Below are 19,422 nucleotides of genomic sequence, written 5' to 3' on the forward strand. Positions count from 1 at the left end.
CCTCATTCAGCACGTTGAACTGCCGTCGGGACTGTCGTGAAACTGATTGATCTGATGTTCAGTTTAGTGAACGAGTTTAGTGCATGAGAATAAAAGCAAAAGTGATGACAGTGAGCAAAAGAAGTCAAGACGGCAGAGACAGAAGGCTGTCTAGTTTTACCTCATCTTACCTGAGCGTTCCAATAAACAAATATATTCATAACAACATGAGACACATGGAAAGAAGGTATTTTTATTGCAATAATAATAACAATAGGGGAATACAGAGTCATACAAAACACTTGAATCTATAAAAAATTGAGATCACGATTCTGCATTTTGTATAAAAAAATCAATACATCTAATACATCAAGTATTCTTTTCAAAAGCTGAGATGTCTTAACAGCTTTACGATTGTTCTGTATTGGAGTCTGGGAATGAAGGAAGTGATCAGCATGATTGATATTCAAAGATGTAAGCAAGCACTGCTTCGGTTATTCACAATGTATTACGGGCAACTTTATTGCTTAGTTTTTCAACAGCTTTGAACATGGTTTTTCTGATTTTAGAGCCAGATCTGTTCATTTTATGTTCATTAGATGCGGTCGTGTGGTGAAGCTACAGAATCTGACCCTTGTCCTGCAGCCAGACTCTCCCTAAAGGCAAAGCACAGTGGAGATTATTAGAGTTAAATGTAGGGCTGCACAATATATCGAAATTATCAAAATGTCAAAAATGTATATATCGCGATATGCATATCGCAATGGCTTGCAATATGCTTGCAATGGCTTGCCTGACTGGGGTCATGAACAAAAGACAAAGAGAAAATCACTCACTGCTCTTGGCTGAATAACTTTTTGAAGCTTTAATAAGAATCAGTATATATTTAGTTCATGCAGTGTTTTATTTTTACATTTGATTATTCAGTTTCTGTTGTTAAATAGACTGGCGCAATATGGCTGTACTGGCGCAATATGGCTGCCGTCGCATCATCCAAGTGGATGCTGCACATTGGTGGTGGTTGAGGAGATTCCCCCCTTCTATGTGAAGCGCTTTGAGGTCTCAGAAAAAGCGCTATATAAATGTAACAAATTATTAATTAAATAAACCTAATGTAGGATAACCTGAACCCTGAGGTTTACACTGATGTTAAAATAACACTTCTTATACTACAGTAAAACACTGATGTTCACTTTCAGAAGTTGTAGGGGCGTTTTCTAGTCACAAAAAGAATGTGAAACACTTGGTTGGTTATATCATTTTAAATATATTTCAAAGATATTTTAAGTTTATTTTACACACTTTAAGCATTATCGTATCGCATATCGAATATCACATTATTTAAAGGGATGGTTCAGAGTAAAATCAACCTAGGGTCCTTTAACACTTGCCTGACGGCTGATGCTACCGCTAACCCGGACGTCGAGGTCACTTCCGTTATTTGGAAAAAGCACGTAAAAGTCCTGGCTGAAAGCGATGCATAAGGATGTAGTGTAACGACGCCCAGTTCCAGGAATGCACTAATATTTTGTTGGTAGTACCAGTTTGCAACAATTATTAGTTAACACTAAGTTGTCAACACTTTGTCAACATAATTTGTCGTTACACTACATCCTTATGCATCGCTTTCTGCCAGGACTTTTACGTGCTTTTCCCAATAACGGAAGTGACCTCGATGTCCGGGTTAGCGGTAGCATTAGCCATCAGGCAAGTGTTATTTAAATAAACTCCTGATGTACTTACAAACATTCTAATGCCTCGTTTTATGAGTACAGAACCTGTTTGTACTACTGTAGAAGTTTGGTACCATTCTGGGCATTATTAGTGGGGTAATTTACGAGATACAACCTTGGATCCATTAGCGCCTGCACTAAGCCATCCGGCTGATCTCTCTAAATAAGCTCTAACTTTAATAATGTTCGACCAAGGGGAAAAAGGCTTCTGGTGGGTGTTTGGCTCGAGGTCATGGTGCAAAGGACCCTAGTTTGATTTTGCTTTGAACCGTCCCTTTAATGAGTTATCGCATATTGCATTTTTCTTCACTATCGTGCAGCCCTAGTTAAATGGCAGGAAAGTGTGTGAAACCAAGGGCTGCTAAGACCTTTACTAGATGCTTCCACCACAGAAATCAGTCAAGCAGAACAAAGTAAGATTATGCAACCGTTCCCATTTAAAAAGTATGTGTAAAGCATAGTGTTCTGTATTCGTGCATTAAATATAAAAGTATGGCTTGAAGTTGTTTATGTAAATTGTTTGGTTTGAACTTTTTATAGTCTGCATCAGTGCTTTAATGAAGTTATCTTTTGTAATTTTGGTTTGGGCGGCTGTCAGTGAAAACAGATTCCATTATTATAACTGTCCATAGAAAAATAGAGAGAGAACAGGACATGATGAGAGACTTTCTGGTCTGGATCAGGAAATGCACATGCTATAAAGTATATATTACTTTTATATGAATAATCTAAGAATCGATTTAGTCGCATGTTACTGGGTAAGACCCCAAGTTCTGTGAAATCCATGCAGTGCAAGTGTGAAGTCAGAGAACACTCAAATTTAAGGGAACCTATTACCACACTTTAATTAAATACATAGCTGCAAGTTACAAATTCTAATTTATTGATTTTATTAAACCTTTTAAGTTGCAAACATTATTTTGATAAGTTCTGTTGACATATTAATGTTGATCATTACATCAACTTATTGTTGGGTGTAATTTAAACTCAAATTTCCATAAGTTGATTTAACACAAAAATAAGTTAACTTAAATGATTCTTTTGGGTGAACTATTGGTGCTTTTCCACTGCATGGTTTGGCGCGGCGCGGTAGGGTTCGGCTCGCTTCGGCTCGCTTCGCTTTTCCACTGCATGGTACGGCACGGTTCGGCGCGGCGCGGTAGGGTTCGGCTCGCTTCGCTTTTCCACTGCATGGTACGGCACGGTTCGGCGCGGCGCGGTAGGGTTCGGCTCGCTTCGCTTTTCCACTGCATTGTGCGGCACGGTTCGGCGCGGTAGGGTTCGGCTCGCTTCGCTTTTCCACTGCATGGTACGGCACGGTTCAGCGCGGCGCGGTAGGGTTCGGCTCGCTTCACTTTTCCACTGCATGGTACGATTCGGCTCGGCTCGGTTCGCTTTAGCTCGGTTTGCTTTTCCACTGCAGTTAGTACCGCTTCAAAGTGGGTGGGATTATAGACTGATCATTATAGTTGCGGCAACCAACTATAACCAACGTCTGCACTTCGTCCACTGACCACGATTCAGCCATTTATTTTTTAAATTTTTTTTATTCAAGCAAGTAGTTTAAAAACAGGTTCTACAGCGGTGGATGTTAGCTATTTAAATCTAGCGAGTTTGGTGTCTTGTGTCGCAAATACAATGAAGCTGGTAGTGATGATTCTGTCTGACCGATCAGTGAATCTGCAGTGTTCTCACGTCACATTTTAGTAGCAGTACGGTACTCTTGGAACCTCAACAAAGGTGGTACCATTTAAAGCGAGCCGTACCGTGCCATGCAGTGGAAAAGCGACAAAGCGTGCCGTACCGAACCGTGCCGTACCAACGGTGGAAAAGTGCCATATCATTCACCCAAAAGAATTTGGGTAAGCTATCCCATTAATGAAATTGTCTTGATAACTTTGGAAATTGGGCAGTGGATTTCTAGTTCCCAGCAAGCTTTGCATATAACTGGATAAGGAAAATAAATATAGAATATTTAGTTATTTTATGTGTTTTTAGACTTGTTAGCACTTGATGCTGTTATGTTTGACATTTAAAAGAGTTTCTGTTGAAGCTTTTGTGGTTACCGTTGTTCTGAAGAGTAGAGCTCGTGGTTATGGTTGTGGCTGGCGACATTCACACAACATTTACTCTATGAGCAATGACTGTGCTAATACTAGTGACATGTAAAATCTCATTCGTGCATTACATTTACATGTGTTTAGGATGTGACATGCTTGCTTTTGATGTGATTACACATCTCCAGATCTAGACGTGCTGCAGTTTCCCCCAGTCTTACACAGATGGTCAAGTCTGACTTCAGGCAGTGCGGATTATGATCTCTGATTCCCTCAGTGCCTTCAGTGCCGTCTCTGACTCAGAAGATTATCGGTTAATAAACACATATATTTTCATGTTGTTTCTTGCACAATACTATGAATATTATGACCAGTGCATGATTTGTAAATGAATACGTCTTGATATTTGCATCTCATAACCAGCTCCATATGTGTTCGAGTCCTGTGAAATACAGGTCATGATAAAAGAGCTCAAAGCTGAGGAGAAGAAAGCTAAAATTATATGGTTGCTTAAGCTAATGTGTTGTTTGCTTTTCTCTACATTATGGTTAGGTTTAGGGCAGAGTTTCAAACATGATAGAGCATTAACCTTTTAGCGTCACTCAATGGACACTGAATTGAAGACAACATGCTTGTTTTACCCATTAAAGTCTGCTTAAAAGGACACACACACACACACACACACACACACACACACACACACACACACACACACACACACACACACACACACACATAGGATCTTGGTTCTGTTTGCTCTAAATTTAGCAGTCATTGCTGACTTTTATAGACATGCATTACATCATGTCTCCTCATTGGGTTCACTTATTTCTAGAAATATTCCTTTTGTCTTTTTCTGTGACATGGATAAATTGCAGGCTTAACAAGCTGTCTTAATAAGGCAAGAGAGATGGAAAGAAAATGAAGATGTAAAGTGTGGAAAATGAGCAGATGTTTGGTATAATGAGAGGACGAGTCTGATTTTGTGGTGTGTTGATGAAAACAGCTTCTGTTTGTGGGAGGAGGAGAACAGCACATCTGTCTGCTGCTCACTGACCTCAAGAACATCTATACGTCACTGACTAATACACTTTTTTTATGCTTTTGAAAGAAGTCTCTTTTGCTCAAAAGATACAGTTAAAAAAGTCATAGTGTGAAATATTATTACAATTTAAAAAACTGTTTTCTATGTGAATATATTTTAAAAATTTAATTTATTCCTGTGATCAAAGCTGAATTTTCAGCATCATTACTCCAGTCTTCAGTGTCACATGATCCTTCAGAAATCATTTCGGATTATTATCAATGTTGAAAACGGTTGTGCTACTTTATATTTCTGTGTAAAACCATTTTTGATTGATTTAATGCTTCCATGCTGAATAAAACAAAAACATACTGAACCCAAACTTTTGACAGTTGTGCACATGGAGTGTAACAGATAACATTACAAACACGGTTTCCTCCATTGTTGTCATGTGATCCAGTTATTTTTCCAGATTTGTTAAATGAAAAAGGAAGGGGATGTTTAAAATCGTGACTGATATTAAATCCTGTTGGAAAATGAAAGGTAATTGTGAGCCAATTGCATTGTGGGATATACATTAAACACAAATTATTTACTTGTAGTCGTCTCTCGTAATAAGATCAGATAGAAGAAATGTGGTTGCACTTTATTTTAATTATACATTTACATTCTGAGTAATAATAACTAAGAACATGGGGTTAGGATTAGAGTTAGTTAGTTGCATGTAATTATGCATAATTTACTGTTATTACTACAGTTATGACATTTGTCACAAGGACACAGTAAAATAAAGTGTTACCAGAAACATATATAAATGAACATAAATTAACTAAAATATTATTATTAAATCAAATTGGATTAGCCATTCGCAAAGCAACTGTAAATTGACTATAAACACACACATGTGACTCTATTCTGTTTGAAACATCCTAATATTATCTGCTGGCAGAATTGTTCATTCCACTCATTAATCATAAATTATTTTAATCTGCTTCGCTTCATGCCCAATAACACCCCGGACATGGTGTTGTGTCCTGATATCAGCATGTTTGAGTGTAATGACTGGAGGAGGAAGAACACGCAATCTTTTGGGATTTTTTTCTTTCCATTTGCTAAAGACCTTTATGTGGAAGCTTGTTTCTGCCATGGAATAATTAATAATTAAAAAGTAGTTGCAAGTTTTTATCTCGCATTTCTAACTTTTTTCTCACAATTTTGAGTTTATGATTGCGAGTTTATATCTTTTGGGTTAGGGTTCCTAATTTGCAAGTTTATATTTGCAAGTTTATATCTTTTTTTTCTCACAATTACAAGTTTATGTTTGCAAGTTTAAATCTTTTGTGAGTTTAAATCTTTTGCGAGTTTATATCTTTTGGGTTAGGGTTCCTAATTTGCAAGTTTATTTTTTGCAAGTTTATATCTTTTTTTCTCACAATTGCAAGTTTATATTTGCGAGTTTATATCTTTTGCGAGTTTATATCTCAGAATTCAACTAAAATATTATTATTAAAGCGATAGTCAAATTGGATTGGTTTAGCCATTCACAATAGCCTGACAAGCTAGACCCACATCAAGATGTTGGGTCTGGGAACACACCATTGGCAGGGCTCAATCCGAGGGGCGGGATAAACGGTTGTCTTTAATATTCCCTCTGCACGCAATAGGATAGCGCTACAACCAACCAGAGCAAAGAAGAAGGTGACGTAGTCAGAAAGATTAAACTTTTGCCGTATCTGGTCAGCAAAACTCCGAAAACATCTTCCTTTTTTAAGAAGGACTTCAGTGCCGTTCTTTTCTCAAAGAAAAGCTTAACTCCAAGTCCTCCAGAGTCGCGGCCAAAGCCGATTGGAAAGGCCGCTGTTCGCCAGCAGCAGTAGCTGTTCTTTGTTTTCAAGTAGCAGGGAACTCACGCTGAACCGCCGTCATTATGTTAAGCCCGCCCACCGACTCTATACACGATGTGATTGGACTGACTAGAGTTTGGTTTTTCCAGCTCGCAAGCCAAAGGAGAGTTGCTAGACGACACTGGATGGGTCTAGATTTCTAGGCTACATTCGCAAAGCAACTGTAAATTGACTATAAACGCACACATGTGACTCTATTCTGTTTGAAACATCCTAATATTATCTGCTGGCAGAATTGTTCATTCCACTCATTAATAATAAATGATTTTAATCTGCTTTGCATCATGCCCAATAACACCCCGGACATGGTAAAATCACGGTAACATTGCAAGTCTTTTGAAAAATGGCAATAATATGTCATTGTTGCATTGTTTTCAATTTGTAACAGACAGGAAAAGAGGAATGAAAGGAGAAGGAGAAGGAGAGAAGTAATGGTGTGAGAGTAGGAGGCAGATTTCATGCTTTAGCTACAGAGCATCTTCTCATGCTAATAAACAGACGACTGCAGCACAACAAATCACCAGAAACCCCCGAAAGAACAAGGGAGAGCTGAGAGGAAGATGAAGGGGAATAAGGTGCAGAGAAATCCAGTGGAGAGAGAGAGAGAGAGAGAGAGGTGTGCTGCGTTCTTACCACCCACACGACACTATTCAATCCAGCTTCTCATTTCAGAATATTCAGAATATATTATTATTTTCAACGTAGTGTTTTATTGCCTAAAACAGTTTGGCTCATCCATTAGTTTCAAGCAGTTATAAAATACATGCCTTTATGAAAAAGAAGTGCACTTTAGCATAGTATACAGTACTTTTATACTTACTAGCGCCCTAGATACTTATTAGGGGAATAATATACTTTAAAAGAACATAATTAAGTGTGAACTGAATGTAATGTTTTCGGACACTTAATTGCGTGTTAATTGCAATTAGATCAAATGTATTATAGTTTAAATTTATATTAAATACAATGAGAGTTTAGTAGCACTTAAGTACATCTTTATATGTAATTTTATAATGACTGTTATTGTCTTTGAAATATGGTTAAAGATACTGTTGGATGCAAACTAAAATTTACTTTCATGTTATTTCTATTTAAATATATTTGTAATTACACATTTAAAAGATGATGTTGCAATTTAAAATAACACTACAATTAAAATTATAATCAAGTAGTACAGTAACACTATTTGGTTACACTTTATTTTAAGGTGTCATTGTTACAGTGTAATTATATATTTAAGTACTGAGTAATATTAAGCAACATGTACTTACTATCGGGTTAGGATAGGATTAGGATTTGGTTGAGGGTTAGTTGCATGTAATTATGCATAATTTACTGTTATTACTATAGTAAATACATGTAACATATGTAACAAGGACACTGTAAAATAAAGTGTTACCCACTATTTTACAGTGTTCTTGTTACATATGTTACATGTACTTATGATTATGTTACTAACACTAAATTAAACATTGTTTAGTCATATATTATATATATTATATTATATATATATATATATATATGAAGAGTTCAGATGCAAAAGCCTCTAAATGCCATCTGAAATTTTCTTATAGAATGATCATTTTTATCAAGCTCGTATATTTAAATTAAATAATTTCACTTAAATGGCAATGAAGATTACCTATTAATTGTCATTTAAGTGAAATTACTGAACTTAAATATACAAGCTTGATAAAAATGATCATTCTATAAGAAAATTTCAGATGGCATTTAGAGGCTTTTGCATCTGAACTCTTCATATATATATATATATATACATGTATTTTTTGTGTGTAAATCACCTCGTAATGGCCTCATAATGGTTAATGTGCAGTGGTCAAAACCTCGAACCCCTGGTTTTGTATGAAGGCACATTAAACATGTAGTGGAATTCTATGAAGCGTGTGCACTGGAAGGTTTAGTAGCAAAAACATGGAGATTATATTTTATGAAAGTGCTTACATGAATTCTTGATTATCTGAGGACTGCATGAATGTCTGGTGTTGTGTTACCAACATCATTGCTGTGGGTGGTGTTTGCATCATGCCAGATACTGTAGTTACGTCATGTATGGATACTGGCTGAAATTAGTGAGCTGACTTTATAGCTTTTTTTTTTCTTCAAGCTTTTTTAAATTCTAGTATAGCAGTCTTTTGAAACGTGTGATAGTTTTACATGTTTATTCCATTTTATTCCTGCTATGATTCTGGTGTAGGTTATTGAAATCATGATTCCCATTAGTTTAAACACGCTGATGAACAAATTAAAATAGCTGATTAAAAACGAATTAAAAAGTGCTCTGGATTCATTTTACAGTAAATTCAGTCAATAATGGCCGCAGCTGCAATTGAATGAAACGAAAGCGAGCGCGCCCACAGTGTGATATACAAGAGACATGAAAGAAGCGTCAAATACCCGGATGAATGGTCATTATACAGCATTGCTATTGACAATAGTCATTAAACGAATGTCGTGACTGACCAATCAGAATCAAGCATTTCAGAGAGATGTGTCCTAAAGTTAGTATATTTTAAATCTTTATTCATTATAAAAGTGTAATTACAACTATGTTTTACATACAACTTTCAATAGAAATAAAATTAAAGTGTATTTTATTTTATTATATATGCTTGTCAGTGCATTCAACCATATTTCAAAGATATTGGTGGGGTTCTGGAAGTAAAAACTAATTTTCTCATTTCATTTTCTCCATAAGAAAACTACACCAATCTAAAAAAAAAGGTTGTGCTCTTAAACCCCGTCCACTCCCATGAAGCACTGCGAATGACATAATCATGCACAGTGTAGTTATATATTTCTCCATTGTTTTTAATTCCATTATGCTGTTCGCAATGTTTCATGGGATTGATAATTAAATACTTGTGCTTTAGTATGTTAGTCAACGCATCAAAATAAGTACTTCTTTAAAGCACGACAAAATATTAAAACATAATGAATGTGTACTGTCTTTAAGTACACTTAAGCGACTGTCATAAGCTGTGGTTGCAAACAAGCATGATGATGAAGACGAAGGGAAAATTCCAGAAACTATATAGTCTTTATTTACTAAATTAAAACACAAAATCACAGGAGAAAAGCTAACCACACATAAACGTGAACGAGAACATGACCATGACAAACTGAAGCACATATATACAGGCTAACAGCAAAGGAAACTAGATGAGAAACAGGTGAACCAAATCAATCAGTAACCATAGCAACTAACAGTCAACGTGAACAAAGGGAGCATGAATTAAACAGAGGGAAACACAGGAAATAAAGCACAACGCAAACATAAACAATTGTGACAGTGACCATTTATTTCCTTATTTTATCTGCAAGTACAGTAAAAAAAAAAAAAAGATACTTTTAAGATTTGAAAAACAATATAAGCGTACATTAAAATGCAATTAAGCACACTTCTTTTTCACAAGGGTAATGTGCAGTTCGCACACTCGTCTTTATATGTGTATTGGATTGGACAGCCATAAAAACGTTTGCTTTGTTTCCATGTTATTTGTTCAGGGTCAGAACAGTCTCGCCCGCAGCACACAGACACACACTACACACACTACACACACTCCACACACTCCTCCCTGTGGCTGCGTGGAAACGTTCATCTCTCTCTGAGATCCACTGGCAATCTGACCCGCGGGGCACTGAACACTTGAATGAGTTTCTGTCAGCGTGTGTAGTTGAGTGTGTGTTGATGTGATCATGTGGGCGGCTGCTGCGCTCTGTAATAAAAGCCAGTAGTTTGGAACAGAGCTGGAAGGCATTACTGCTTGTGTGTGTGTGTGTGTGTGTGTGTGTGTGTGTGTGTGTGTGTGTGTGTGTGTGTGTGTGTGTGTGTGTGTGTGTAATCAGATTTATTGGAAAGCAATAGAGGTGCTAGCAGATGTTACAGCTGTAAATTGCTTGTAGTGTGTGAGAGTTGTAAGAGAGGTTAGTGCACTTGTAGTACAGCTTATCAGTAGATGTGCTGTTTGCTGTTACATTGTATCAGTGGAAAGACCCGTAAAACTGTGTTCAGAATCGGACAAATCATGGCTGTTTGGAGTGGAGTACTGGTGTACTGCAGCGTGTGTGTATGTGTGCACGTGTGGGAGTGTGGGAGTGTGTGTGCATGTGAGTGTATGTGTGAGTGTACTCGTCTACCTACAGTATCTAACAGGGGACCTTGGTGTCGTTACACATTCACCAACAGCGTGTGTGAGTGTGTGTGTGTGCATGTGAGTGTGTATGTGCGTGTGTACATTTCAAACAGAATGTTACATTGTTGTCAAATTATGTTGCATGTCTACTTTATCTAGAAGATAAATTTGGAAGTTTTGGGTCAGTAAGATTTTTTTTCTTTTATTTGAAAGAAATGAATAGTTTTATTCAGGATGCATTACGTTGATGAAAAGTGACAGTAAAGATATTTATAATACAAAAGATTTATACTTCAAATATTTCAAAGAATCCTGAAAAAAGATGTATCCCAGTTTCCTCACTGTTTTAAACACTGATGATAATCAGAAATATTTCTTGAGCAGCAAATCATCATATAAGAATGATTTCTGAAGGATCCATGTGACACTGAAGACTGGAGTATTGATGCTGAAAATGCAGCTTTGATCACATGAATAAATTACACTTTAAAATATATTCACATAGAAAACAGTTATTTTAAATTGTAATAACATTTCAGAGTAGTACAGTTTTCCTGTATTTTTTTTAATCAAATATATGCAGCCTTGGTGAGCAGAAGAGACTTCTTTCAAAAACATTAAAAATCTTACCGACCCCAAGCGTAACTGTAGTACAGCAGCTCATCAAGCTTTCTCTTGCACACAGAGAATGTGCTGACTGTGCACAGTATTTACTACATCCTGCAAAAGTAGTTCAAGTAGTACCGTAGTATACATGTATTCCCAACATAGCCATGAGCTCTGTGCTAAACATTCCCTCTCTCTCTCTCCTTCAGGCGAACTCTCCACCAGTAGTGGTGAATACAGACACACTGGACGGCTCACCTTATGTAAGTATTATGCAGAGAATGCATATTTTAGTCTTTATCTCTAGAAATAATTAGTGGTGCATATATATATAAATATGCCTGAAACCTGTAACGCTCAAAAACCATCCACAACACCTGAGCAACCACTAAAATACTGTAGAAATAGAAGTCCTGTAGCGGTAACTCTATAATACACATTAGAAATACAGTGTGATTTGAGCTAAAGAAGAAAACATGTATGATACAATGGCTGTTTTATTGCTGTATTGCATATATTTGCATTCTTAATCTTGTCTTAAAGGGACTGACATTGCGCAATGCATGTGTTTTTCTGCAGGTAAACGGAGCAGAAGGAGAGATTGAATATGAAGAGATTACGCTGGAAAGGGTAATCTCACAAGCATTTACAGTCCTGTGTTACAGTTTGATTATTTAACATAATAACTTTTTCATTTTGACAAGATATTTTTTATATTTTTATTATGAAGTATTTATTTTGTAAGGTTTGTAAGTAAGATTTTAAATATTCCTTGCGAAAAAGAAGTAATTTAATTGTATTGAATGTGCACTTTAAACTTTAAAAGAATATTAAAAGAGAACTGCACTTGCAGATAATATAATATTAATGAAATAAAAGGCTACGTTAAGAGAGTGCACTTTCTTAACACACTTAAGTACACTTTTAAAAAGTGCAATTTGCAATGATTTCAAATTAAATGTTTTACTCTAAAGTACATTTTAAATCATTATGTTTTAATAATCTGTTGTCATGCTTTAAAGAAGAACATTTATTTTGATGTGTTGACTAACATACTAAAGCACATGCAAAGAACTTGATATAATTCTAACCGTTGTGTTATTCGAGATTACATTTAAAGTTAACCTCCTGGGACCCAGGAATAGACTTTTGTCCTCTGTAGTGGACATCATATTTTAGTGAATTTGTCTGACATCATACATGTCACATGTCACACCTGGGTGTCCTGTAAAGAGCACATTCAGATGTTTGGAGGTTTCACCATGACAACAACTTATCCTTGGTCTTTAAAAAAGTCTGACATTAATTTAGTGATCAAATGTAGGAAATATGATAATATATTGTAATTATAATTTAAATCGGACTACTTTTCAAATCGTTTTTCATAAATCAACATCTCAGGAAAATGTTATGGGGTTTCAAATAAAAAAATGACTTTCTGTTCCAGAACAGGGCATTGATTTCATAATGTCCACTGTAGAGACATCAGGACTTACATGTTTATCAGGCATTTTAGGAGACACAACAAGTGAATATGGAAATAAGTTATACATCAATATTCCTATGAAATATTAGATATTATTATTAAAATGTTGCCAATTATTACTCCAATTATTACACTTCTTTTTTCATTAAATGTTGCTCCAAGAACACATTAATGTGCACATTAGATACAGTGTATAGATGCATTGCATTGAATGGGAATATAAATTTATGACCATTTTACCCACATATTGCATAAAGTAAAATGGTGTATCAATTCATTCCATTATATCTTTTATAACATAGTTGAGAATCATCTTTATACAAATTTTGGTTAAAAAAATCCTGAAACCCCAAAATGTATTGGTGATTGAAAAATAAAATCCCATTGTTTTTGCCTATACATATAATTTCATGTCATTTTATTTTTTAAACAACTTAGTACTGGTGTCCACTACAGAGGACATAGCATAACGTATTAATAAAATATTATTTTTCAAAAATGTTATTTTACCATTTGTTTCTTATGCTCTAAACAATGTGATGACATGAGAAAAAAAAACTAAATTCAAAAAACTTTTTTTTTCTGGGTCTCAGGAGACATTTTAAATGTACTAAACTGTAACTTTACCATTACAAATGTGAAGAATTACAAATATATGTAAATGCATGACATACAGTAGAGTTTCACTAGAAATGACATTAGTTTACCATAAACGCTTGTCAGTACATTCAGCAGTACACTTTAACCATCGTTCAAAGTCAATAGAAGAAATTATGAAATTAAACATTAAGATGTTCTTTAAAGATGCACTTTAAAGTTCAGCTAAATGCATTTAATAAAAATGTAAATTATAATACATTCAATTAACATGCAATTAAGTGTCTGAAAAAATTACATTCAGTTCACACTGAGTCTTCTGTACTTGTGTACTGTATTCTAAAGTGTACTTCTTTTTCACAAGAGATTCTGTCAAGTAAATAACATGTTTCAGTGTTAATAACTTGCCTTTGACATCTAAAGCTAAATAAATTCATGTAAATATATGTTTTCAGAGCTTCAGTGTATACATAAATGAGGGACACAAATGTCTCTCAGTTTGTATAATGACCCAGTCGTGTGTGTGCGTGTGTGTGTGCGTGCGTGTCTGCGTGTGTGTGTGTGTGTGTGTGTGTGTATGTGTGTAGGGGAACTCTGGGCTAGGCTTCAGTATCGCTGGAGGGACTGATAATCCTCATGTAGGAGACGATCCCAGCATCTTCATCACCAAGATCATTCCTGGAGGAGCCGCTGCACAAGACGGGAGACTCAGGTAACACACATATACTGGGTGTAGTTTACACACACAGTGGTCCCAAAAGGTTTTAGATGCTAAAATCACATTTACACATGCATGTGAATGACATTGCAATAGGTAACATTGATTGATTAATCGTTAAAAGCCTTTCTTTTTAGAGCTGATTTACAGCAGAATTTGAATTTGTCTTATATACTGTATCTATATCTATATATATATATATAGTATATATATATATATATATATATATATACTGTATATATATATATATATATATATATATATAAAATAGCATTTAGTTTTATATTTTCTTATCTAACACAATGACATCCTTATTTTACGTGTGACTTCATCGTTTTATGGTCTCTATATGTGTATATGGACATGCTTACATTCATATTAATATACTCACAGTTAAATATCTCTGTGGATGTACTTGTGATGCATTGTTAATGGGACCAGCTGGGGTTCCTGCTAACAAATGCAGTTCTACCCCAGAGCATGGCAGCACTTACACACACACACACACACACACACACACACACACACACATGCATTTGCACAGAAATCCACTCACACTGCAGGAGAAATTAAGCAGACAGAAATAGCACAGAAGCGAGAAAGAGAGAGAGGCAGAGAAAGAGAAGAGATAGACAGAAATAGCAGTTTGAGAGTAGTAACTCTATAGATGTAGCACTTTCTTAAAGTTCACCCAAAAATGAAAATTCGGTCATTATTTCCTCGCCCTCAGTGATCCGATTAACAGAGCAGTGTGAACGATTGGTTAACAGCTCAGTGGAGGTGAAGACTCAGTGAATAATGAATATGTTGGTTAGTTAATGATGAGAGAACTATTAACCGCACAGCTTGAGGCAAACACACACTTGTCAAACCTGATGGACTGTCAGCTGTTTAACGCTGTCCTCTCCTGGTCTTCATTACTGATGTGCTGGGAGCAAACGGACTGTAGTTTGGAAAGACAGAAACATTTTTCTCCCCACAGTGTAATTTTACAGTTGAATGAGAATACTCTCTATTTTTCAGTTAAAGGTTTGTGTATCTTCATTCTCATGAAGCATTCAAGTATCTGCATAGTACAGGCAAATCAATTATTTTGAATTTTATTTAAATTATAATCAAATAATTACATGAATGATATATTGACTAACAGGGTAATGCAAGTAATCAGGGCCCGGTTTCCCTATAACGTTGTCTCTTAGTGCGCTACGAAGACTCGTAAGGTATAACTTAACTGAAAGTATACCATTACTAGGCGTGTTCCCCGAACTATACCTTAGAAAGCCGCTTAACGTGCGGATACCTTCTTACGTGCGACGTTACCGGATGCTGTCCGTGGCGATGCTGCTGAATCTGTTGATATCGATGACTCGAGAATGAATTATTCTCTTGTCCAGGCGCTGTTTCACTGTTATATGCTAGAAAGTGGTGTTCTTTATAAAAGAAGCACTTCAGAAATAGTTGAAATTACATTTATTAGGACTATTGGATATTATAAAAAAAATAATTCAAACAATAATAGCCTATAATAGCCTAGCCTACATATTTTAAAATTGTAACATATATTGCTGCCACAATAACCATTTCAAAAATTTTACGTGCTTTCTTCTCTTTCCCATTTTTGTTCGCTGAGGTTGAGCTGTGATGAAATATTGTTCTTGTAAATACTTTCCAGCATTTCAGTAATAAAAGTTTACATCTTATGTACGGTGCTCGGCAGTGATCAAAAAGGATTTAAACAGTGGATTTTGAATCTCTTCTTGTAAACTCAGAGATGTGGATTCAGACGGCAATTAAATCCCCACACGACCTGTTTGTCAAAAAACAGTAGGTACTAATTTGGCCAGGGATTTTTACGCGGGTTGGGTGAGAAAAAACACTGATATTATGGATTCGGACGGCACTAAAATCACCGACTTACCCCTGTAAATGTTTAAAATACCGGACGAGCCCATGAGAAAAATTTTGCGTCCGAATAGGACTTAACTGACAGTAGCCTATGCTTTCACTGGCCTTTAAAAGCGCTCTTTTATTAAATTAATAATATAATATATAATAATAATATAATTAAAATTCTAACAACAATCAGTGTGATTGACAATTTTATTCTTTGCATGAAAACACTTGAATTAGCCTAAATGAACTGTCTGTGTGTATTAAAACTTCAGAATTATTTTCATATAGACCTGCAACAGTGATAAGGTAAAGCTAAGAGTGGTCCAGACCAACCTTACGAAAGTGTGACTTACAGAAGATATACTTAGCGTACGAACATGTCGGGAATCGTGCCATAACGTTAAGAGAGAGGTTAAGGAATAGGTTAAGAACTACTTAGCGATAAGAACGTTTTGGGGAACCGGGCCCAGATTATTTTTTTCAAGTAACTATTAAAGTAACGTATTACTTTTAAATGTACAACAAAATATAGTTACATAAACATTCTGCCTCGTATTTCCTTTTGTGTTTCACAGAAAACGGAAACTAATATGTTTTAAGATTTAAAAATAAAAATTACAGAAAAATTAAATGCTTAAAAATGCTATAGTAAAAACATGTTAATTGATTAACTGTAAGTTACTTTATCATATGAAAATGGTGAACGGTGAAAATGGGTTGCTTTAACTTTAAAACTCACATTATAAGTAATTTTGCTCTAAAATACAATTGTATTACAAGTAAATACAGTGAATTACCATACAATTAATGGTGAAAAACAGTAAAAGGACATTAACAGAAGTCCCTGCATGATGATTTTTTGTTTGTTTGTTTGTTATCAGTAATCTACATTGCTTTGTGTTCCATATTCTGTTATTTAGTTAAAGTTCATTACATTATAGTATCCTGATGGTGTTCTGTCTGTGTGTGTATGGCCATGTTCACCAGCGATCTTCAACTACTGGTCATATTTTATGGATAGGCCACTTATGGTGAACTCTGATTCATCCTGTGGCTTTCTACTGTACCGCCTGTAGTATTATATTGGTTATATCAGTACATTTAAAGGTATAAAGCTCACTTTGGTAGATTCAAATAGATTGGAATTCAACATTAAATCAGTTAATGAAATGCATGAGAAATCTGACTAAACGGACAGGAAAAAATGAAGCATCTATTCTGATTTTCTACTATCTTACTTGGTGGTCGGTATTAATGAGTGTGCTTAATTATGAATATTTATGGGCAGATATTTCCAGAAAGGTCGATTGACAGTCAGTCATCCCGACGGCACTTATTTCCCCTCTCTCTCTCTCTCTTTATGTTTCTGGATGACAGCACAGCTAGTGCTGCATTTGCACTTCTGAAAGCTAAGGAATATCTGTGGTGTTTTGTCGAGTTGTCAGTTTCAGTGAAATGTCTTTTGTCAGATGGTGTTGAGCTCTGTGAAAAAAATGCTCTGCTTGAAAAAATAGCAGTCTTCTGTACTTTAGTCCAGTTTGTTGAACCTTTATACAAAAAATTTTTTGTTAAAGTTTGCATGTTTGTTTGTTTTTTGTCACATTTGATACATCAGTTTTTTAGGCTCATATAGTGAGAATATGAAGCTCATGCAAAAATATGCAATTTGGTGCAGATGCTGATCTTTATATGGCCAACATGCAATACAATTATTGAGAGATTAACAAATAAACTTCTGATGTATCATACTTGATAAAAAAAATTTTTAACATGATAAAAAAAATACAAAAAATCCGATCATTTTAACGATCTAAGCGCATGGTCTAAAGTGCAGGGCGCAAGTTCACTTAGAGCGTGTCCAAATCCACTTTTGCTAGTTTAACGACGGGGAAAATGGTCAGTGCTCCCGGCGCATGGTCTAAAAGGGTTGTCCCTATTCTCTTAATGAGTAAAGGGTGTGTTTTGGGATTTACGTGAGTTAAACCAATCAGAGTCTCATCTCCCATTCCTTTTAAATGCCAGTTGCGCTCGCGCCATGGCGGATTTACATGCCGCAATTTGATAGTGGAAAGACCGATATCTGATATCTGGATATCTCCAGAGCGCAAACAGAACTGCTTGTCCACAAGGTAAAAGTGCGCAAGCAGACCACAAGCAGGATTCCACCATATCTCCATGTACACAATAATAATTTTTTACATTGTAATCTTTTTATTTTTATTGTGTGTGCTGCTGTGTGTCCCTGTGTGAGTAATAAGCAGAGTGTAGGCGCGTTGTGGACCCACCTATAGGCGAACATTACTAACGCGCTCTTTAAATAACAAAAAATAATAATATTACGCCATTGACTTTAGACCAGGTTTCAGTCGGTCAATGGCTCAGTCTATTTCTGTTGTCTCAAAATAGCAACGTGCCAACAATGTGCCAGAACAAACTTCGTTTTCAGACCAGCACGCCCATGGGTGCACAAATGGGCGCAAATGCATTTGCTATTTAAACAACGTGGCGCAGGACATGAAAATGATAACTGCGTCAGGCTGAAACTAGCAAAAAACACTTGCGTCGCGCTTGGCGCTGCATTGCCGGGTGTAAGATAGGGCCCTTAAACTGCCAAAGTTTCAGCCACTGAAAAAGTTTTCAGTTTTCGTCAGAAAGACAAAACATTCTGAAACCAGTTGAAAACAGAACTTGTTTATACTTTGAGAAGTCTGTTATATGATTCTGGAGCTGAATCAAGGAGAGAGTGAACGCTTCTGACAGTCAGCCAACGGACATGGGTATTGCCTGATGTCGATAATCTCAAAATGGCCAAATTTCAGACATTTGTTTTCTGTGTAAATACATTTCTATTGCCTCAGAGTGCGGCATTAGTAAGTCTGTGTAAACACTGTGTGTACTCTGGACTGTCAAATTTAAACATAATATAATTTGCACATAAGATCCTGGAGGTTGTTCTGTATGCCAGTGTTGCCAGATCATGTCAAAAAAAAAAAAAAAAAAAAAAAAAAAAAATTACATAATATTTAATTTTATAATAGTAAAAATGATTGAGTGCATTAGTGCCCCACACAGTTTTTTTTAGCTGTTGTTCCAGAAGTATTTTTTAAAATGTCTTTGTTAAAAGCGTTATAATGAACCAAACCAACCAACTACAAGGTGAATCACAGGATTAAAAAACAAGAATTTGAAGCAAAAAACAAGTATTTAAAAAACCGGACAAATAGACAAAGGAACAATACTGTATACTTAACGGCTTTGATGATAGAAAAAC

General features: G+C 35.7%; 1 protein-coding gene across 8 annotated transcripts in view; it reads left to right on the forward strand.

Moving 5' to 3' along the window:
- dlg4a (discs, large homolog 4a) overlaps positions 1-19,422 on the forward strand; it is a 187,008-nt gene that overhangs the window by 134,566 nt on the left and 33,020 nt on the right. For all 8 annotated transcript variants that reach the window (XM_082170942.1, XM_082170945.1, XM_082170946.1 and 5 more), the window contains 3 exons: positions 11,667-11,720; positions 12,037-12,087; positions 14,128-14,252. In XM_082170942.1, the coding sequence (XP_082027068.1) occupies positions 11,667-11,720; positions 12,037-12,087; positions 14,128-14,252 (230 nt within the window). The remainder of the gene's footprint in view (positions 1-11,666; positions 11,721-12,036; positions 12,088-14,127; positions 14,253-19,422) is intronic.

Source organism: Leuciscus leuciscus (genome assembly GCF_965113295.1).
Source record: "Leuciscus leuciscus genome assembly, chromosome: 5".
NCBI lineage: Eukaryota > Metazoa > Chordata > Actinopteri > Cypriniformes > Leuciscidae > Leuciscus > Leuciscus leuciscus.